The sequence below is a fragment of the Chiloscyllium punctatum genome, chromosome 2 (assembly GCF_047496795.1).
Source record: "Chiloscyllium punctatum isolate Juve2018m chromosome 2, sChiPun1.3, whole genome shotgun sequence".
Taxonomy (NCBI): domain Eukaryota; kingdom Metazoa; phylum Chordata; class Chondrichthyes; order Orectolobiformes; family Hemiscylliidae; genus Chiloscyllium; species Chiloscyllium punctatum.
This window is the reverse complement of record NC_092740.1, coordinates 127,053,310-127,075,853: the sequence shown is the minus strand read 5'-3', so window position 1 is coordinate 127,075,853 and position 22,544 is coordinate 127,053,310. Positions and strand designations below refer to the sequence as shown.

The window sequence follows — 22,544 nt, the reverse complement described above, 5'->3', positions numbered from 1 at the left end:
CAGTGTCCTAGCCAATATTAATCCCTCCATTGAAATTATGAAAAACAAATGATCTGGTCAATCCCACATTGCTATACTGATTTTCCAACAGTAACCACACTTTGCAGTGAAATGTTTTGGGATGTCCCTTGTTATATTATATTATCTACCAAAAAATCCAGATCTGGAACATGCAAGTATCTATGCTAGGAGGTCATGTGCCGTCTATCCAGAATACGGCCAATCAAAACCCACCACCTTGTCCAAAGTAAGGAGAGTGGGTAGACCAGGGAACGTGGAGGTGATAAGGAGTTTTCAGAGGGATATCAGGCAGACAGCTCCACTGGAGAGGTGGCTGCTGGTGAAGCCGATGGGGTACACCAAGGGCACTTCAGAATGGACGAGCCTTCTACAGCACTGTGAACATTTAAAAGTCTTGCTGGGCACAGATGTTAGCGTCATTGTGGATCCTATCTACAGAATGGTCTGTGGACATCACATCCCAGCGACTCGATGCTAGGGTGATGGAGAAGAGAAAGGAGTATCAGTAGCCTCCAATCTGCCGTTATAAGACCATACCAGGGTGTGGACTCTGGTGGTGGAGAGGTGAGGAGGGGGTGAAGTTGCCTCAGGAGTATCTATAAATGTGTAAAATCCATGAGCTGCTGCCGCTGGGTGGATAAGTTCCCTTGCATGTACTCTGAGTTCATCAAGAATGCATGGAGGTAGGAAAAAAATATTGCTAAAGAACCTTTGAGGCTATAACTGAAAGAATTCCTTTACATCACCCATAGTATAATTTTATTTTTTTGCGTTTGAGTGTTACTTTTCTTTTTCCCTTGCATTGTTTGTAGCCCAGTACTCACTTGAACACTGCTATAAGGAGATTCACCAGTAGAATATTGGCAACTAAGAGGTAACAGGCCATTATAGCCGGAATGATCCATGCTCCAGTTATGCAAGGTGGCAGACGTTTACCATCTTCTGTCAAACCAGCCCCACACGGAGCTAAAAGAAATAGAAAAGACATAATAACAGAATGAAGATTGTTGCTGGGACTTTGTGTATTGATACAGCTGTGACTGCAGTGGTTTCCCACTGGTAGTTTAACTTGTGTGAGGAAGATATAGAATAGTTTACTTTGTTACGCAGGAGTTGGGTATTGTTTATGACGGAGACATTGGTGTCAAAGATTTCTACCTTGCACTCATTGAGACAGATACAAGATTTCAAAGGAAGCAACAATTTATACAGAAAAGGGAAAGGAGCACGGACATAGATTGTTCCCCCCTTGAAACCTGGCACTCTTTGACTGCACACCTCTTTTTGCAGTAGCATAAAGATAGGAGGGCCCATTATACACACAGAGTGGAGGGAGCAGGAGCGTAGCCAGAAGGGGGAGGTTAACCATTAAGGAATCTCGTGTAACATCATTACATTCCAGCTCTGCTGGATGTGCTCACCAGTGGAATCTCAGCTTCAAAATTTGTTGAGTCTATGTCTACAAATCTCCTTCCTTATTTTCTCCTCGCAATTATTCTCATGGGTGAATCATAAAATTATAAAAGAGAAGTGCATGAAAGGTAGCCACTCAGCCCATCATTTCTGTTCTGGCTCTTTCATGTAGTAGTCCAATTAGTTCCAATCGCTGTCTTTTCCCTATATTCCTGTAGTCCAACAGTACATTCCAAATCCTAACCAATGCATAAAACTATTTTTGCTTGTGATGCCCGGGATTCTTTAAAAGAGTACAACTTCAGCCTTTCCAGTTCAGTTCTAGTGAAAGGTTATTGACCTGAAATTCTATCTCTATTTCTCTCTCCACAGATGCTTCCAGACCTGCTGAGTATTTGCAGCACATTCTGTTTTGATTCCAATTTCTCCAGGGGTCCATCCAAATAACTGGCATCCTTCATCCCTGCAATCTTTCTAATAAATCACCTCTACACTATTATGATGGAGTTAGGAACGACTAACATTTAAAAAGAAACAGAATTGAGTGACATGATTTAATTATTTTTAAGCAAAACAAATGTCTTTGTTGGTAAAATAATCAAATAAGCACTATTAACAATTATGGTTTATAACGACATATGTTAGCTGAAAATGTGTTGCTGGAAAAGCGCAGCAGGTCAGGCAGCATCCAAGGAACAGGAGAATCGATGTTTTGGGCATAAGCCCTCCTGAAGAAGGGCTGATGCCCGAAACGTTGATTGTCCTGCTCCTTGGATGCTGCCTGATCTGCTGCACTTTTCCAGCAACACATTTTCAGCTCTGATCTCCAGCATCTGCAGTCCTCACTTTCTCAATGACATATGTTATGCAATCAGGGTTACTTCTTAGTTCCCCAAGAAATCTTTTAGAAGGCACATCAATCTAAGTTATTTACTTTTGTTGAGACCACCCCTGAGTATGTTACAGTTCCCAGCTCCATCTATTTCTCAGGGATAAACCTTTATCCCCACCTCTTGACTATGGAGGTCTTAGTCCTTTTCTCTGGTTATTTTTCCAATGCGTCCAACTAATTTGATTGCTAAGTTCCTTTTGTAATATGTGAGGTCCACTGTAGATTCTCCCACTAGTTTATGTTCCCCACAAGATTAAAGCTGAGATTAAGCCTCATCCACTTTTCACATGGTCAATGATGATGTCAGTGTTTTATTCTGCTTTCAGTGCAGGTCTACCTGTCACTTACTTTGGTTAACCTATCTCTGGAAGCTGCAAATCACACAAGATCTAAATTACAACAAAAAACTCTCCAAGCAAACACCCAGAGAAATTGAAACCAGAACACTTTCCTCAGCTCCATTCACTCCCATGATGACTAAACCTTGTTGGGCTATAATCAAACTGACTTTTAATTTAGTTATCCCTTAATTACAAATTCTTCTTTGATCTTATTAATGAAATGGGTTTTACTGAATGGTATTGAATGAATGTGAGTCTGAAATCCCAAATCGAAACCATCTCCGAATTTCCTGGCTTTACAAGGCAAGACATCATGTCCCCAGCTCTGCAGTTAACTAAATACACCTGCTATTTTCTGATTTTACCTTTCTTTTGTCACTTTACTAAACCAAAACATTTTGGCTACCTTTTAAACTGCAATTTCTTTGAGTGGTCTGGCAATTTCGAAAGGCCGGCATTATAATTACTGTATGTTATGGACCAGCCCAGACCCTCCTCAAAACATTTCAAGAAAATAGCCCGGACCCTAACCTTTCTAGCTGTTTTAAGTAGGTGGAATGTGGATATTCCAGGAGTGATGCAGCCCAACCACATAGTTTTAAACAAAACACAATTTATTTACAAGATTACCAAAAGAAACACAGACACAAGAGAACAGAATACAGAATAACTTACTTCTTTTAAAACCCAACAGACTATCCCAACTGAATGATGCTGTTCCAGATACTTGCAACAATCCCCATAAACATTCCTTGGCAAAAAAGGTAAAATCAAACACAAAGTCTTCCAGGAGAGAGAGATGGCAGAGAGATTCAGCATGGAACACCTTCTTTCATGTCACTGTTTCTACGAACAGCAGTCTCAAAACTGACTGACTGCTTTCAGTGAACAGCCAGACTGCTAAAACCAAACCAAACCAGAGAGGAGCTCAACTGGTAGAACTGGCCACACTCCCCTTTCATTTTACAAGTTTTTTCTAACTTAAAAGCCTTTTTCCTAAGACAATATTTGTCAGCTATAATCAAACTGGCCCCTAAAACCCATAAAAAACAGACCTCCCAGAGGCTCTGCATTTACAACCCCTTTGAGAGAAAAACCAAGGTCAACATGACCTTGTTAAAGAAACAGCATCATCAACTTGACCTTTACCTTCTCAGATAATAACCTCTTTATGCCAAACAGGCCCAGCCTTTTGAGGCTAATAGACTCTATGCTTGCATTCATTGCACTCATGCTATTTTCTTCAGTTAAAGACTTTAACTCCCAACACTAAAAATCATATTCTAAACCTATAACTTGCATTCTAAAGTACAAGAACCATGAGTTAAATATTCACAGCAACAACCTCAGTGAATTGCTTTTAGCACCGCGACAACGACAATTGTATGCTAGAAAAGGCAGCCATTCAATCCATTGTGCTTATACCAGCTCTCTAAAAGTATTTTAAAGTTTGTCGTTCACCCCTTGTTCTCCAAATTGTCCTGTAATTTGCTTTCCTAAAATAATTCCCTTCGGAGCATTATTGTTTAAAGTGCTTCCACTACCTTCAGGCAATGCATTTCACAAATATAACTTAAAACAAATCCCTCAGTCTCCCCACCTCCTACTGGTTAGTTCATAATGTATCTTAAATCAGTGTCCTCCAGTTAATGGCCCTCTTGTCAATGGAACCAGTTCCTCCTTATTTACTCTCCCAAAATTGGATGCTTCAACTAAATCTCTCTCTAAGATACATTGAATAGTAACAATATAGAAGGAAGGTGAAATTTCCATTCTGCTACCTGAAAGAATATTTAATTTGCAAATAAAGATTTAAAGTGGGATGACTTTAAAAAAAGGTGGAATATTGTCATGCTGATTATTTAAAAACACAGCTGGAAAATGCATCAATTTCCATATACTATAGGGTTCAATGTTAAAAGAACAAGAAAATAAAGTACTGTATTTTTAAACATTAATACAATTTTAAAAAGTCACTTAGTTCAGTGAGGCTATCCTATGCCATAATAGTTGGAGCATCATTACTAACCACCACTCCCCTAATCTCTATCAGCCATCCAACCCTATCTTCTCTTGCAACCTTCCTCACCTCATGGGAGAACACAAGAGACACGAGCAGCAAGTACTCCCATTCAGCCCATCAAGTCTGCTTCCCAACATTTCAGGGATCTATGCATCATATTTTCAGAACTTTTCCGTGTTTATTTTATTGCAAATTCTAATAGTCATTTATGGAAATATTTGTTTGAAATCTAATTATGCATGCAATCTCTTTGACTGATTTCATTTGCTGGGCATTGAAAGGAAGGACTGGGGATGTCGGGGAAATTAATATACAGAGTTTTTAACCTTGTCTAATCCCCTGGATTAAGTGAGGACTGCAGATGCTGGAGATCAGAGCTGAAAATGTGTTGCTGGAAAAGCGCAGCAGGTCAGGCAGCATCCAAGGAGCAGGAGAATCGACGTTTCGGGCATGAGCCCGAATAATTCCTGAAGAAGAAGGGCTCATGCCCGAAACGTCGATTCTCCTGCCCCTTGGATGCTGCCTGACCTGCTGCGCTTTTCCAGCAACACACTTTCAGCTCTAATCCCCTGGACTCCCAATTCGATATGATTCTGGTTGATCTTGAGCTCTCCAGTTATCTGCTCCCCTTATCTCTTCGATTCCTGAGAGACCAAAGATCTGTGTCTATCCAAGCCTTCAATATTGAAGTTTCCAAAACCCTCTGAGCTTGCACACTCTAAAGATTTGCTACCATTTCAGTGAAGTAATTTCTCCTCATCTCAGGTCTAAAAGATTAGCCCCTTATCCTGACAATGCGTGCCCATGTTTTAGATTCTGTGATGAGCAGAAACAATCTCAACAAATCCCTTCAGAATTCTGTTTGTTTCAATAAGGTCATGACTGATTCTTCTAATCTTCAGAGAATAAAGGCCCAGTGTACTCAGCCTCTCATCAGAATGAATCTTTGCTTCACCATCTGCAATGCAAGGGAGGGACAATAGATACTAAGAACTAAAATCCAGGGGATTAGTCAGGGTTAAATACAGGGTTAAATTAAGTACAATCATCTCCCCCTCACCCCAGTCCTTCCTTTCAATACCCAGCAAATGAAATCAGTCAAAGAGATTGCATGCATAATTAAACTTCAAACAAATGTTTCCATAAACAATTATTGGAATTTGCAATAAAATACAACACAGTAGAGTTCTGGTGAATATGATGCATGAAATGTTTCTCAAGAAACCCATAAGCTTTGTCAGAACATTACTTTGCATTGCAATCTTGTCCCTTTTGAATATAATTTATGTTGGATACAAAATTTATTCAACACTTATACCAATTTGTCAGTAACCTGAATCTAAAGAAAGTCTTGTGCTTGAATTGAGCCATATTACTGTGCAGCTGAGAAGTAGGGCTCTGATATAGCTTAGGGAAACAAGGGATCATTAGTCTGTAACAATCAATATACTACACAAATCAAATGGTGCTTTATGCAGAAGGTGTAACAGATTGTTAACTGATAGTCTTGATCTTCAAGTTGGAAGTTGTCAACCACATTAAGACATGTTTAAATCAAGTTACCTCAGTTGAGTATGTGCAATCAGGTATTGACTAAGTCGGCCAATATTTATTGCCCATCCCTTGCTCCCGTGAGCTTCTTCTTGAACTGAGGTAGTCAATCTGAAGTGAGGACACCCACAGTGCTATTGGTGAGGGAGTTCCAGGATTTAGATCCAGTGATAATTAGGGAATAGCGATACGTTTCCAAGTTAGGATAGTGAGTATCTTGGAGGAGAATTTGCAGGTTTTGGAGAAGTTATTGAAGGACCCTTGGCGAATTGCTGCAGTACATCTTGTAGAAAACCACATGTAGAAGCAGGTCTCTGACTACCTGTGGCAGGGATTAGGTGTCACATTCCAGTGTGAAGACTGGGAGCTCCATGTCAATTGTCTCCATCATTGGATTCTACTGTGGTTCATGGGACAAAGGTTGGGGCTAAAGGGATAGGGACATGTGTGTATCAGTAAGGGACAGTCACCACCTTCTAATATTTTAAAAAAACCCTCTTGCCTCACTCCCGGAAGTTCAAGCTGTGATCATTGCCAGCATTCCCCAAAGTTGGCCCCATTTCTCTTGACAGTGGGGTTCCCAATCTTCCAGCACTGCCTTGGAACTTTCAAGAATTGAAGATTCATCTCCAAATGTAAACATTGCCTAACCCAATGCTGAAACACCAGTTTGACTTCCAATGAGAAGTGTCTTCTCAGGAAGCAGAATCTCATTCCCTTGTAGCCACTTCCCCAACCTAAGCCTCCAATCCCCTCTCTCTCTTCTTTGAGACCTCAGTTAACATAAGACTCCTCAAGACTACATGACAAGACCAAGAGCTGGCTCAGTTTTCCGCCATCTTGTCATGAAGGTCATCTTGTCTGCTGGGAAGGCCACAGATCTTATCTTCAGGAAGTCCATTCGGTTTTGAGATTAACCAATCAACTGAGGGTCACCTTCATGCTGAACTGGAGCAGGAGAGTGATAGAGTCGTACAGCACGGAAACAGACCCTTCGGGTCAACCTGTCCATGCCGAACATAATCCCAAAATAATCTAGACCCACCTGCCTGCTCCTGGTCCGTATCCTTCCAAACCTTTCTTATTCATGTACCTATCCAAATGTCTTTAAAATGTTGTAATTGTATCCAGATCCGCCACTTCCTCAGGAAGTTCATTCCACATGCGGATCATTCTCTGTGTAAAAAAAAATGTCCCTCACGTCTTTTTAAAATCTCTTTCCCCTCACCTTAAAAATGTGCCCCCTAGTCTTGAAATCTCCCATTCTAGGGAAAAGACTACTCCCATTAGCTCTATCGATATCCATCATTATTTTATAAACTTCTGTAAGGTCTCCTCTTAACCTCCTTGCTTCAGTGAAAAAGTCCTAGGCCTATCCAGCCTTTCTTTACAACTCAAACCTTCTATACCTGGCAACATCCTGGTAAATCTCTTCTGAACCCCCTCCAGCTTAATAATATCCTTCCTGTAAATGGACAACCAGAAATCAGTGTTCCTCTTGCACCATGTATCACCCTCCTTTCTTAATTAGCCACCAAAACTTTCAGGTGGATGTAAAAAAAATTCTCATGGTTGCTATTTCACAAATGCGCTTTGAAGTTCTTCCTGGGGAACTGACTGTCATTTACCCCTTTGCCAGCATCAATTAAAAAAAAAACCAACAGTTTATCCAGTTACTGCAGTGTGTAAATTGACTGCGCCACATATTCCACTGGGACATCTTATACTTGTGAAAGGCACTATAAGAGTGCTCCCACTGTGCTGGGCTAACACGTTAAAAAGATTAAATTCGTTACATATGCAATGAACTACTCAGGACCCAGACAGCTCGCAATTAGTTCAGAATGTTTACTTGTCCAGCAGAGTTTACAGATTCAAATTCAAAATCATAATCCAGCAGTGTTTCATGAAATAGGATATTAAACATGGAGAAACATAAAAGTGATTCAACCAACCTAAATAATGATGAGCTTTTCGCTGGATGAATATCGAATCCAACATGCTGACAGTTCACAGTGCAAGGAAGGTGTAAAATAATAAAGGGGAAAAGAAACCAAAAAATTAAATTGGAACAAATAACTTCAAACTATATGAGAAAGCCAAAAGAAAAAGATACAACTCAGTGTGAATAAATGTCAATTCCAAAAACAGTAAGTTTGCATTTCTGGGTCATATCCTGAACCTTGAAACCAATTGATTAGTAACATAAGCCCTTATGTTCAACTGCCTCATTCTTGTCCATTTAGCCCCTCGAGGTTACCTATAGCATGGTTCAATGACAGGAGACCATGTGCCTGATTATATCTATTCTATGTTGTTGCTGCTTTTTGACTGGATTATGCAATTCTATATCTAAACTCTATTTTACTCACCATGTTTCTGTAATTCTTAATACACTTTGTCGCAATCTCTTCAATTGGCCCTCAGCCTTCAGATAGCACATTTTTTCAGAGGTGTGAGAGTTTCAGATTTCCAATTGTCTTCGTGAAGAAGTGCTTCCTAACATCACCCTAAATGAGTGAGTTTTAATTGAATGTGTATGACCACAGACTCTCCCATCAGAAGAAACAGATGAAATTTCTCTACCTTACCAAATCCTGTCATTATCTAACAGACCTGAGTTACAGCATAGTACTTGAAGGAATACCAGTCTTTTCTACACAACCTTTTGCGATATTTTAACCCTTTTAATCCTGTCCTATAGATATTTTATGGGCTACATTCCCTCTAATTCATTTCTTTTTTGCGCAGATCTCCCAGATCCATATGATGCAACAACTTCTGAAACCGGAAGTCAATGATGGAAATGGCATCGGGGCATGCCAAGCAGCATAGATAGTTATCACTGCTGTGCGGCTTCGAGGGAACACTGTGTGGGGGGAAGGGAGGGTTAAAATTGTATTTGGAGCCTTACCAGCTCATTCCTATATGCTAGTGGTACATTGAATAGGTTATGAAGAATCGAATAAAGTTTATTATCGTCATCTTTGTTTTCAATACACTTCATGTTTTTGCTCCTCCTTATCTATGCAATTTCCTCCAGCCCTCAAGCTTTCTAAAATAGCTCCACCCCTCCAATTTCCATCTCCTGTGCATCTCCAATTTTAATTGTGCCACAGTTGGTGTTAGTGCCTTCAGTAGCCTGTGCCCAAAACTTGAGAAACTCTCCCGAAATCTCTCTGCCTCAGTCCCCTCCCTGAAGATGCTCCTTAACCTATCTCATTAGCTGAACTTTTGACCTTTATGTCCGTCCATGTATTAAAACTTGTTTGTTAATCACACATGTGCAGTGCACTTTTATTCTGTTGCAGGTGTCATATAAGTGCGAATAGGTGTTGTTCTCGGTGGGCTAATGATACCACTAGTTCATTTTCAGTCTGAATTTGGACCCATTCCAATAATGCTGTCAGGTAATGGTCTCACTCGAATGAATAAGAAACCATCTGATTTTAGGGCCCTCTTGTGGTGCACTGGCAGAGTTCTTGCCCCTGGACCGGGGGGGCCCAGTTTAAGTCCCACCTGCTCCAGAGGTGTGAGATAGCAACTCTGAACAGGCTAATGAAAATATATATTTTTTCAGGCAGTGCTATCTTCTCAAGCATAGATTAATATTTCAGATACAATGGGTTTCAGAAGGATGTAATGCAAACTTGTTTTCCTAAAATCTGGTCCATGATTGAGACTTCCAGAGTAAGTTTGTATTGTGAGCTCCCCATGTCCCCCTACTCAAGCCATGATTACCCATGCGCACTCACGATCAATCTGGTCAGCAAACACTTCTCCATATATCATCCAGTAGGGCATGTAGAAAATGTTCCTCGCTAGCCTCCAAGAAGGATCTTCGTTGGGGTGAAGTATTGCTTGTCGTGCTACTCCGAAGCTCATTAATATCACTAGCATGATGATCACAAAATACATCATGTCAATCATCTGCGAGATAAAGGGAGGCAAGGTTAGCAATATAGGAACATCCAGAGGCCATTCAGCCCCTCAAGTCTATTCCACTATTCAGTTGGATCCTGGGTGATCTGTATCTTAGCTTTACTACCTGCCTTCATCCTGTAACCTCTAACGTTCTGGTGTGGCCAAAAAATCTAACAATTGCAGTTTTGTAATTTTCCATTGTCTCTGTCCGTTCAGCAGACAGATTCCAGATTTCCACCATCTTTAATGTGAAGAAGTGCTTGATCAACCCAGCCCTAATTTTAAGGTTATGTCCTTTTATACGAATATGTTCGTAGAGGAAATACTTTAACTATCCTATTGACACCTTAAATAGTTATGAATATGTTAATTAGGAAACACCTTAATCTTTTATGGAAAGAAAACATTACAGAAAAACAAATATTTTTCTTTATTTGTAAAATAAACCATTTCATTGACCTTCTGAACTCACTTTGGGAATCTAGAATTCAGTTTATAAAACTGAAGAACATTGTTGATGGAAAGACATGGCACAGAATCAAAATTTCATTCCCAAGTTAACTAGTAATTTGGAAATAACATTTGAGGCCAGAGAAGAATACAAGAACTTCAGACCCTCAAACCTTGTCCACTATTCAATGAGGTCATGATTGATTTTAATTTTAATTCACACAACCTGCTTTTGCTCCGCAAACCTTCAAACCATTGTCCCACAAAAAAAAATCTATTATCATTTTGAAATCTTAAAAGCCCCCAGCGTGGGGCGTTTGCAGGCTATAGAGGGACTGTAATATTTATCTTTTAACCTTATTTCTTTATTTTTCTAACTCTTACAAGGAAGAACTGTAATGTAGAATTGTTAGCTTTTTTTCTCTGTTTCTCTGTTTTTGTACCTAATCTATTTTAGTATCTAAGATTTATATCTAAGTACTTCATACCTAAGATGGCATCGTGTGTGGCGACATTACACACTGTTCACTATACTCCTGTACTTTTGTACTTGACTACATGTGACAATAAAATCTAATTCTAATTCTGATTAATCATTGTAAGGGCTAGAGTTCCAGATTTAACTCTCATTTGTGGGCAGAAGTCCTTCCTAATATCACTCCAGACTAGCCTAACTAGTGTAGTGATGTAATAGCAAAATCACTGAACTGATCATTCAGAGTCCTTGGTTAATGTTTTGACGAGATGGGTTCAAAATGTATCTCAGGGGAGGCAGTGGCAATGCTGCTAGACCAATAATCCAGACCCCCAGGCTAATTTCCTCAAAAGATGGGTTCAATCCCGCTGTGGCAGTGGTGACTTTGAATTCAATAAAAGATTGAAATTTTAAAAAGCTAGTGATCGGGTAACAATTGTCTTAGAAACTCATCTGATTCATTAATATCCTTTAGTGAAGGAAATCATCAAACCTAGCCTGGTTTGGCCTACACTCAAGTCTAGACTCGCAGTGATGTGGTTGACACTTAACTGCCCTCTGAAATGGCCCAGAGAATCAGGGATGGGCAATACATGCTGGCTAGCCAGTCAGTCATACCTTTATCATGTGGAACATGTTGTACTCCCTTGTTTTTGACTGTACAACCAGAGGAAATTTCTATCTTTCTTACTATTCTCTACTAGGGGAGGCACAGTGGCTTCAAGGGGTGGCACGATGGCTCAGTGGTTAGTACTGCTGCCTCACAGTACTAGGAACCCAGGTTCAATTCCAGCCTTGGGTGACTGTCTATGTGGAGCGTGCATGTTCTCCCCTTGTCCGCTTGGGTTAATTCTGGTTTCCTCCCACAGTCCAAAGATATGCAGGTTAGGTGGATTGCCCACAGTGTCTAGAGATCTGCAGACTAGGTGGATTAGATGCAGGGATAAGATAGGGATGTGGATCTGAGTGAGATGCTCTTCAGAGGCCGGTGTGGACTTGATGGGCTGAATTACCTGCTTCCACATTGTAAGGATTCCATGATTGCTTATATTCATCTTTGAAACTTTAATTTGATCACCTTAGTTACCTAAACTTGAAGGCGTATGAGCATTGCTTGTGCAACCAGTCACCATAATTCTTTGGCTTGGACCTAATTCTGGTGAATTTGCAGTGCACTTTCTCCAACTTCAAAGTAGTTTTTCTGAAGTACGTTAAGTGGATAAATCAATCAAAAAATCTAAATAACATGGCTTTTAATGACATATTATGGTTCCTTCAGGGAAGTTTACAATGACTATTTATAAGTAACTTAAATTTTTCAAGTCTCATGCATCTATATAATAACATAGAAATTACAGTACAGAAACAGACCATTCAGCCTAACTGCTCCACACTGTTGTTGCTGCTCGATATAAGTCTCCTCCCATTTTACCTCAGCTCATCCCTCAGTATAACAATCATATCTTTATCAAACTTCCCCTTACCTGCTTCTATGCTCTTCATTTCAGTTACACGCTGTGGCAGCCAGTGTGTCTTTCTCACCACTCCCTGGGTGAAGATGATTCTCCTGAGTTATCTTTTTGTTTTATTGGTGAATAATTACGGGCCCTACTTTTGGTCTCTCTCAGAAATGGAAGCATCTTCTGTGATGACCCCTATCAATCCCCTTCAGAATTTTAATGATTAAGTCACCACTCTGTTTTCTCCTATCTAGAACAAAAACTAGTTTTAGTTTTTTTCTGATAATTATAGTTTGATAGATTTTGTTGTTTTTGAGCCAAATTTGAAATTTGTCCTTAACCTTCTATACTATTACAATGCTGCTTATAATAAACTTAGAGGAATAGCACTTCACCTTCCTTATGACACTCTGCAGCCTTCCATACCTCACTCTGAGTTCAATCATCTCTGATCTCAGTTCTTCGAGGAAGTGACCAAGTTGACAGATGAAGGAAGGGTTGTTGATGTCATATACATGGACTTTAGTAAGGCGTTTGATAAGGTTCCCCATTGTAGACTAATGGAGAAAGTGAAGTCACATGGTGTGCAGGATGTTCTAGCTAGGTGGATAAAGAACTGGTTGAGCAACAGGAGACAGAGTAGTAGTTGAAGGGAGTTTCTCAAAATGGAGAAAGGTGACCAGTGGTGGTCCATAGGGGTCAGTATTGGGGCCACTGTTGTTTGTAATATACATAAATGATCTAGAAGAGGGCACTGGTGGTATGATCAGCAAGTTTGCAGATGATACAAAGATTGGTGGAGTGGCAGAAAGCATAAGGGACTGTCAGAGAATACAGGAGGGTATAGGTAGACTGGAGAGTTGGGCAGAAAAGTGGCAGATGGCCTTCAATCCAGACAAATGTGTGGTGATGCATTTAGGCAAGTCTAATTCTAGAGTGAATTATACAATGAATGGAAGAGCTTTGGGAAATGTTGATGGGCAGAGAGATCTGGGAATGCACATCCATTGTACTCTGAAGGTTGCTGTCAGGTGGATAGAGTGGTCAAGAAGGCATATAGTATGCTTGCCTTCATTGGACAGGGTATTGAGTATAAGAGCTGGCAAGTCATGTTAAAATTGTATATGACATTGGTTCGGCCGCATTTAGAATACTGTGTACAGTTCTGGTCGCCACATTACCAGAAGGATGTGGATGCTTTGGAGAGGGTGCAGAGAAGGTTTACAAGGATGTTGCCTGATATGGAAGGTGCTATCTATGAAGAAAGGTTAAGTAGGTTAGGTTTATTTTCACTTGAAAAAAGGAGATTGAGGGGGAACCTGATTGAGGTTTACAAAATCATGAAGGGTATAGACAGCGTGGATAGAGACACGCTTTTTCCCAGGGTGAAGGATTCAATAAAGAGAGGTCATGCTTTCAAGGTGAGAGGTGGAAAGTTTAAGGGGGATACACACGGCAAGTACTTCACACAGAGGGTGGTGAGCATCTGGAACATGTTGCCAGCTGAGGTGGTAGAGGCAGGCACGGTAGATTCATTTAAGATGTGTCTGGAGAAATGCATGAGTAGGTGGGGAGCAGAGGGATACAAATGCTTAGGAGTTGACTGAAAGGTTTAGACAGCACATTTGGATCGGCTCAGGCTTGGAGGGCCGAATGGCCTGTTCCTGGGCTGTAAATTTTCTTTGTTCATTGTTCTATAAGCATTGCCATTTTTTCACTTGGCAATAATGATTTTGCTGTTATAATTTATACCTCACTCAGCCCATCTTTCGTTTGTTTGTCCTATGACCTTTTACTTGACCCATTGTGTGTTTTGCCTTCTGTCCTGTCACGGACTTTCTCTTCCATTCTTCCATATCCCAGTCTCTTTCACTGCCTCTGTACTGCCTCAAACACCATTATATCTTGTACTTGTGCCAGTTCCAATGAAAGATCATTGACCTAAAGCACCAACTCTGTTTCTCTCTCCACAGATGCTGCCTGACCTGCTGAGTGTTTCCAACACTTGATTTTATATTTCAGATTTCTTGCACCTGCAACATTTTGCTTCGATTAAGTAGCTTATTCATCTTACCATTTTTCCAATCATCATGACATAAGGCCCCAGATACTTGTTGACCCCGAAGATGTCTAATAGGCGAATGTACCAGTAAATGATGTTGACGCAGTAGATAACCCGGCCGTAGCTCATGTACGGCTGCTCTTGCAGGCGTAGCACCATCCCAACAGAAAATAGCAGGATAGCCATGAGATCCGTGATATTCCAGTACTCCTGCAGCCAGACCTTCACCTTCTGCAACAATTTCCCAGGTTCTGACATCAGGATCTGAACAAGTCAAATTACTGTATCAATTCAGTGGAAAAGACCAAAGGAATGAGTACAAGCATTTGGGTTGGGCATTGTTGAACTGGCTCTACTAACTAAGAGGGCACACATGGGGAGAGATGGTGATGTCGTGGTAACATCAATGATATCCATCAAGGCCAGATAACACCCAAGGACACAGGTTCAATTCCCAGCACAGTAGATTAATTAATATTAAATAAACCTGGAATTCAAAGCTATTCTGATTGATGGTGCCATGCATCTATCACTGGTTGTCATAAAAACCCGTCTTGTTCACTAATGCCCTTTAGAGAAGGAAATCTGCCATCCTTAACTAGTGTGGCCTACATGTGGCTTCAGACCCACAGCAATGTCATTGACTCTTAACTAATCTGTGAAAAACATCACTCAGTTCGAGGTCAATTAGGGATGGGCAAAAAATGCTAGCCTTGTTCAGGGACACTATCACTGTGCCACAGAGGGCCAGTCTGTTCTTGTTGGTAGATAGCTGGTTAAGACCCACCTACTATTAAGTCGAATTAATATATAATTAACAACCTCAACAACTTAGAAAGTGTCTCTGTCTGCATTTAATCAAGTTAGTGTTTCACCTGCCGCACGGTGTGAGGTTCCATGATCTCCTCTGCTCATTACCTGGAAGTAAGTGTGAAGAAATGAAGTAGAGACAGTGGACTCTCAACCTTGAGTTCAATACCTTTACATATCCTTACCCTTACCCTTTTCTCCAGCTCCAATCTATACCACTCCAGCAATGGCAGCCATTCCTTCTGCTGCAGCGACTCTGATGCTCTGGAATTCCCTCCATAAACCTCTCCATCTTTCTCTCTTCAAAATGCTCCTTAAAATCTGCCTCTTCTAGTCACCTGTCCTACGATCTCCTTGACTGTAAGCACAGGCTCATGGCAAACTCATGGATGGCTTGAACACACTTTATATTTTGCTGTTCAGAACATCTTACCTCTCGCATCTTCTCTATGCCAAGTGTGAAGATATAAGATATGACGATCCATTCCTGCACTGATGGCCATCGGTCCATCTTCACCAAAACAATGTAGTTAAAAAGCATCAGGTAGCCAAAGTACGCCAACTGTTTGATGGAAAACACAACTTAATGTAATCAGCAAAACCTTGGCTGACATTCAGGACAGCTAAATGGCATTGATATCTTCATTATTTGGAGGAAGGGGCAAGCCACAAGGTTAGTCCACAAAGCTTTCAATGGTTATTCATTTGAGATTGTAGTGTTAAGAGTTGGTTGGGGGGGGGGGGGGGTAAGGTAGCCCATGAGAGACATTCCTTTCATGGTCTGGCTCATGTCTTTCTCCTACCCCACCTCCACTCCAGTCATAGATGTGGATGTCACTGACTGGACCAGCATTTATTACCCCTCCCTAGTTGCCCTCAAGAAGGTGATGGTGAGTTGACCTCTTCAACAACTGTAGTCCATGTACTGCAGGTACCCCCACACTGCTGTTAGGGAGGGAGTTCCAGGATTTTCACTCAGTCATACTGAAGCAATGGTGATTTATTTCCACGTTAGGTTGGGGGGTGGCTTGGAGGGGAGTTTGCAAGTGGTGGAGTGTAACTGCTGCTCTTGTTGATGGCTGCGGGTTTGGAAGGTGATATCTAAGGAGCTTTGGTGAATTTTTGCAATACATTTGTAGATGGTACACACTTGCTACTGAGTGTTGGTGTTGGGGGAATGAATCTTTGTGGATGAGGAGCCAGTCATTTGTCTTGGATGGTGTCAAGCTTGTTGAGTGTTTTTGGGCTGTATTCATCCAGGTGAGTGGGGAATTTTCCATCATACTCCTGACGTGTGCCTGTAGGCAGGCTTTGAGGAGTCAGGAGGTGAGTTACTCACTGCAAAATTCTCATCCCTTGACTTACTCTTGTAGTCACAGTCATGCTATGGTGAGTCCAGTTCAGTTTCTGATTAACGGTAACCCCATGACATAAATAGTGTGGTATTCAATAATTGTGATGCCATTCAATGTCAAGATTTGATGACCAGATTTTCTTTTGATTGAGCTAGTCATTGCCTGGCCCTTATGTGTAATTAAATTTACTTGCTACTTGCCAGCCTAAACTCAGGTAATGTCCAGCTCTTGCTGGACACTTCAGTATCCACAGAGTTGCGAACATTGTGTAATCATCAGCGAACATCCCCATTTCTGTCTTTATGATGGATGGTAGGTTATTGATGATGCAGGTGAAGATGGTTGGGCTCAGGGCACTACCCTGAGGAACTCCTGCAGAGATGTCCTGGAACTAAGCTGACTGGCGGCCAACAACCACAATTATTTTTCTTTGTGCCAGGCATAACACTGGCTACTAGAAAGCTTTCCCCTGATCACCTAGTTTTTCATAAGGTTCCTTAATGCCACACTTGGTAAAATGGGGCCTTGATGCCAAGCACAGTCACTCTCACAAATGCCAAATTTCAAATGTCAAATTGGTTAGTAAGTTGATTCTGATTGGCTGAGGTGCTGCCACGGAGACAGTAAAGGGAAGTACAGTCTTCCTAAGCTCTCTGGTAATTCAGAAAAGACAAAAAGCTTGAACATGTTCCTTTTATTTGCAGGAAACAGGTCCCTAAATCTGAATGTACATAATTTCTAGCAAGTATAGCTCAGTGACCTTTTTCCCTTCTGTTTTGTTTTCTCTGTTTGTATTTTGTCAGATTGGCTTTACACTCTCTCCATAGTATTTTTCACCTTTGTTCCCTTCCTTCATGCTTATAAAGGTTATCTCTTCAATGCATGCTTTTTAATCTCTCCTAAGTCTTCCACTGAACCGGAGCATATACCTCTCGCCTGTGATTCACCTTGGTTTGATTGATGTGTTGAAGGAATTAATTAAATGTAGATTGTACTTTTGCAGATGATTATGGTTGCAGATAACCAGAACGATCTAGAAAAGTAAAGAATCCTACATATGTGTCTGAGCTGACTGTAGCATGAGATACTGATATTATCTAATCTAGTAAATCAGAAGTTTTGGTCAGGCTATTAAAAAGCAATAAGGACCCCACAATGTCCTTCATCTAGAAAAGCAGGGCAGCAGTCACATGGGAAACCACCACCTTCATGTCCACCTCCAAGTCACAGACATCGTTCTAACCTGGACACTTACCAGCTATTCTTTCATCATTAAGCGATTAAAAAGCTGCACTTCCTTTCCCCGCCGCACTGTGGGTACACTTATACCATGTGGACTGTAGTGGTTCAAGAAAACTGCTACTTAAGACATTCTCAAGGGCTGGCCAATAAATAATAGACTGAGCAATGTTGCCTGCCTCCTGTAAGTGACTTTTTAAAAAAACAATTGTTGAACATAGCCAGCTGAGGAAAGCAGATTTCAGTGTGATTGACATGTATAGGACTCAGAAATACTGCCATTTAGTTAACAGTCCACCTTCTGCTATTGATTGGATTTGATTTAAATTGGCCAACTTATGTTACTTTTGACTAATGATCCCTTCAAAAAGCTCCATGCACCTGGGCCTTGACTGTTGCCAAGGAATTGTCAATGTCTATCAATGTGTGAATTCCCTGTTATTGGACAGTCTGAAATCAAGCGTGCGTTCTGTTGCTTACCGTGTGAAACCAGAACTTGACAATTGGAGCATTATAAAATTCATAAATCTTTCTCCCAAAGGGAATCATTCTATGTACAGTTGGTACTTCCTCTTCATTTTTCTTTCGAACAGATTCTCCATTCACCCCATCCAGCATTGCCTGAAGGTATCAGAAGGTGACAGTTCTGAGATTCAGCCTTCAATAGCCCAGTTTTACAACTAACGTCAACCACTGCAACTGATAATGTTGTAAGCTATGGTCCCTTTAAGAATGAACCAGGATGTGCTTCAGAGAAAATAGATATGGACAACAGGCTGACTCCTGCAATCAGTAAAGGGTTGATAAGCAATTTAACAGCAACAGCCTCTGAATTTACCTGGGAGAATTGAGTCCCCTCCTTTTCCTACACTGGCTTCAATGGGAGCCATTCCCTTAAGGAAATGGTGCAATTTGGAGAAAGGATATTTTTTTCTGAGATTCTGGGATTGAATTTTGAGGTTTTCAGCAGGCTGAGGGAGGTGGAACAGAAATTTCCACTTGTACCAGCCCTGATGTAACAATTCATCCAATTAAGCTTTGGGTGACCAATTAGTAGCCGTCCAGCAGTTCATTCTGAATTAGAGGAACATATTCAGGGAGTTACCCCTGATTGGGGATGTCAGCTGGGACGTCACACAGAGGGGTAAGACTGCAAATAGGAAGTGGGTCTATCATGTGACCAGCCCCCTGTAAGCGCCCTGTTGCTGAGACTGTGAGAGAAGGAGGAGAAGGGCAATATAGCAGGATTCACAGACAGGAAACTCAAAACAAACATCACAACAAGACCTGACACAGTCACTTGACTCACAATGACCTGAACATCATTGGCCTTTGACCATGGAATGATAAAGATTTGTCTGTTCTCATTGTCGGAAAGGATTTAAGGCATGAGTGTGACTGCAAATGCAATGAGATATTAAAAATTGGAACTGGGTCTTTGCTATAATTGTAAAAGCCTTCTCTTCTCAGAATCTCTTTTCATTTTTAAATTGGATAAGCAAAAAAAAGTTTTCAAAAATGTAATTAAAAAACATCCTGACACCTTTCACAACAGAATCAACTGGTAGATTCAACATGGCCGCAGCATCTGGGTCTTTGTTACCATCCTTGTGCTATCTTGTTAAAGGTGAAAGAAAGCACTCTATAAGCTGTCTCACATTCAGTGCCTGAAAATTGCAGCAGACAATGTAAACTTATAGACGATTGGGTTGAGTTGGCTCAAGAGCTTATATTTAGCTGGGAGGAAGTGAGGACGGCAGATGCTGGAGATCAGGGTCAACAAGTGTGTTGCTGGAAAAGCACAGCAGGTCAGGCAGCATCCAAGAAGCAGGAGAGTCAACGTTTTGAGCATAAGCTCTTCATCAGGAATGTGTACGGAAGGAGATGTGGCTGTGGTAGCAGGTCTGCTTCAGGACATGGCTGAAGAGCTTCAGGTCAGAGGAGACAACCGGGTGTGCAGTGAGAGAGATTCACAGAGACCCTTATAGAGGGAGGAGGAGAACTTCTTCAAGGTGGGCATCCTTGGAAGAGGCTTCGCAGTAAGGTTATTATCAACTGGGCGAAGGTGAGGACTGCAGATGCTGGAGATCAGAGTCAAAAAGTATGGCACTGGAAAAGCACGGCCAGTCAGGCAGTATCCGAGGAGCAGGAGGGTTGACATTTCAAGCATTAGCTCTTCATTAGGAATGTTTACACTTTTTGACTCTGAGCTCATAGTTAGCTTTTACAGAATGGTGGAGGGGCTGCCAATTTCCATACCTGCTCATCTTCTGTAACTGAGGAGACTAGCTTGATGACTTACAATGATATCAATCCATGTTAGTGCATGGTGTACATGTCCAATTTGAGTACGTAAACCTAGCCCCTTTGGCTTGTAGTATTTAACATGCTACTGGATCTTAGGCACAGGACAGGATCAGAAGGGGTAATGCTGCGCAATATTCCCTTTCTCCCATCCAACCAAAAACTATTTGTAGTTACAACGAACCTTTAATGTGGAAAGATATCCCAAAATATTTCACAAGTGTGTTGTCAGGTTTACTTTGATGTGGGCGGCACGGTGCCACAGTGGTGGATGACACCGTGGCACAGTGGTTAGCACTACTGCCTCACAGCGCCAGAGACCCGGGTTCAACTCCTGCCTCAGGCGACTCTCTGTGTGGAGTTTACATATTCTCCCTGTGTCTGCGTGGGTTTCCTCCGGATGCTCCGGTTTCCTCCCACACTCCAAAAATGTGCAGGTTAGGTGAATTGGCCATGCTAACTTGTCCGTAGTGTTAGGTGAAGGGGTAATTGTAGGGGAATGGGTCTGGGTGGGTTGCACTTCGGCAGGTCAGTGTGGACTTGTTGGACTGAAGGACCTATTTCCACACTGTAAGTAATCTAATCTAATCTAATCTAATCTTGAGTCACATGAGGAGATAATATGCTAAGTGACCAAAAGCACCGTCAAAATGGTAGGACTTAAGGAGATTCCTAAAGATAGCGAGCAAGGCCGAGAGGTTTAGGTAAAGAATCCCAGATCTTAGAGCCTCAGCAGCTGAAGACATGTTGGCCAGTGGTTAGGTGATCAAAATTGGATTTTGCAAGGGGCCAGGGAGCACAGAAATTTCAGGGTGTTATAGGCTTGGAGGAGGTTATAGAGTTAGGGAGAGTCAAAGCTGTGGGACTATTTGAAAACGAAGATGGGCATTCAAAAATCAAAGCTATATTAGGAGCCAATGGGAGTAAACCTGAGATCTGCTTAGAATATTGAGTTACTAACGGGGCAACCTTGCAGGACAATGGGGAACTGCAAAGATGGGGCTAATTGACAACACAATTGAAAGAGATAACACAGGCACAGCGAGCAAACAGTCTTCTTCAGTGCTGAATTATTCACTGTACTGTTCATTTCTTTTGGCCGAGAATGTATGGTGATGAGGCTGTTGCTAAAGAACCATAAATCCATTTCTCAGTTATTGGGCTGGCTCATTTTATCCCATGCGTGCCTCCCCAGCCTACCTGAGTAATATAGAAACAAGCTTCAGCCTTTAAGCCATAGCAGTAACAGTTCAGTGGGCGGCATCCTTCTCTTCATCAGAAAGTTAGAGGCTCAAACCCACTCCTGTATGAGAATGCAAAATCTCAGGCGACACTCCCACTGTAGTACTGAGAGAGTGCTGCACTGTTAGAGGTGCTATCTTTTGGATGAGATGTTAAATCAAGGCCCTTATACGTGAAAGGACAATTTTGGAGAATTCTCCTGCCTAATAATTGCCCCAAGTCATCATCACAAACTAGTAATGATCATAGTTTTCTTTTGGGGGGGAATCTACTGAGTGCAAACTGGAAGTCATATTTCCTGCATTGCAATAGTTATTTCACTCAAAATGGCTGTAAAGCATTTTGTTATGTCCTAGTATAGCAAAAGACATTATACAAGTGTAAGTTCTTTCCTCAGTTTCTGTTTTACACTGACAATGCAGCTTGAGTGTCTCTGGTATTTGCTTACTGTGAACTCCATATCTTCCTCCTCCTTCTCTTTGACAGGTTTCTCTGGCTCTTCCACTTCCTTCCCCAGCAAGGCTGACTCTTGGTTGTGTGGCATATATGACATCTCATTCTTGTTCTTAAATTCCAGGCTCAGGATCGATGGAGGCAGTAAGATGCCCAGAATAACCTTGGGAACAATGCAAGTAAAAGTTTGTTAGAAGCTCTCTTCGAGGTGATAAGCGTTCATGAATCAGTGAAATAAGAATGGTGAAACTGAGCTGACTCATGTCTAGCAGAATATCATTGTGTAACCACTATTAGATCTGTAAAGGAGATCGACAATATTAATTGATGCTTTTATACATGAATTTATGTTAAAGGCTTCAGATGAATTAAAAATGAGAAAAATATGCAAGAAAGAAAGATTTTGTCCACCTAAGTACTGCAGAATGAGTCATTGGGTTAGGGAAGAAAAGTGAATGTTATGAATGTAATCAGGGTTCTGGTTATAGATTAGATTCCCTACAGTGTGGAAACAGGCCCTTCAGCCCAA

The 22,544-nt window shown here is 41.3% G+C and overlaps 1 protein-coding gene across 6 annotated transcripts in view; it reads right to left on the bottom strand.

The window, feature by feature from the left end:
- Positions 1-22,544, bottom strand: part of trpm3 (transient receptor potential cation channel, subfamily M, member 3) — a 561,085-nt gene that overhangs the window by 7,005 nt on the left and 531,536 nt on the right. For all 6 annotated transcript variants that reach the window (XM_072588222.1, XM_072588229.1, XM_072588237.1 and 3 more), the window contains 6 exons: positions 22,011-22,178; positions 18,497-18,637; positions 15,856-15,984; positions 14,625-14,876; positions 9,997-10,171; positions 846-987 (listed from right to left, as the gene is read on the bottom strand). In XM_072588222.1, the coding sequence (XP_072444323.1) occupies positions 846-987; positions 9,997-10,171; positions 14,625-14,876; positions 15,856-15,984; positions 18,497-18,637; positions 22,011-22,178 (1,007 nt within the window). The remainder of the gene's footprint in view (positions 1-845; positions 988-9,996; positions 10,172-14,624; positions 14,877-15,855; positions 15,985-18,496; positions 18,638-22,010; positions 22,179-22,544) is intronic.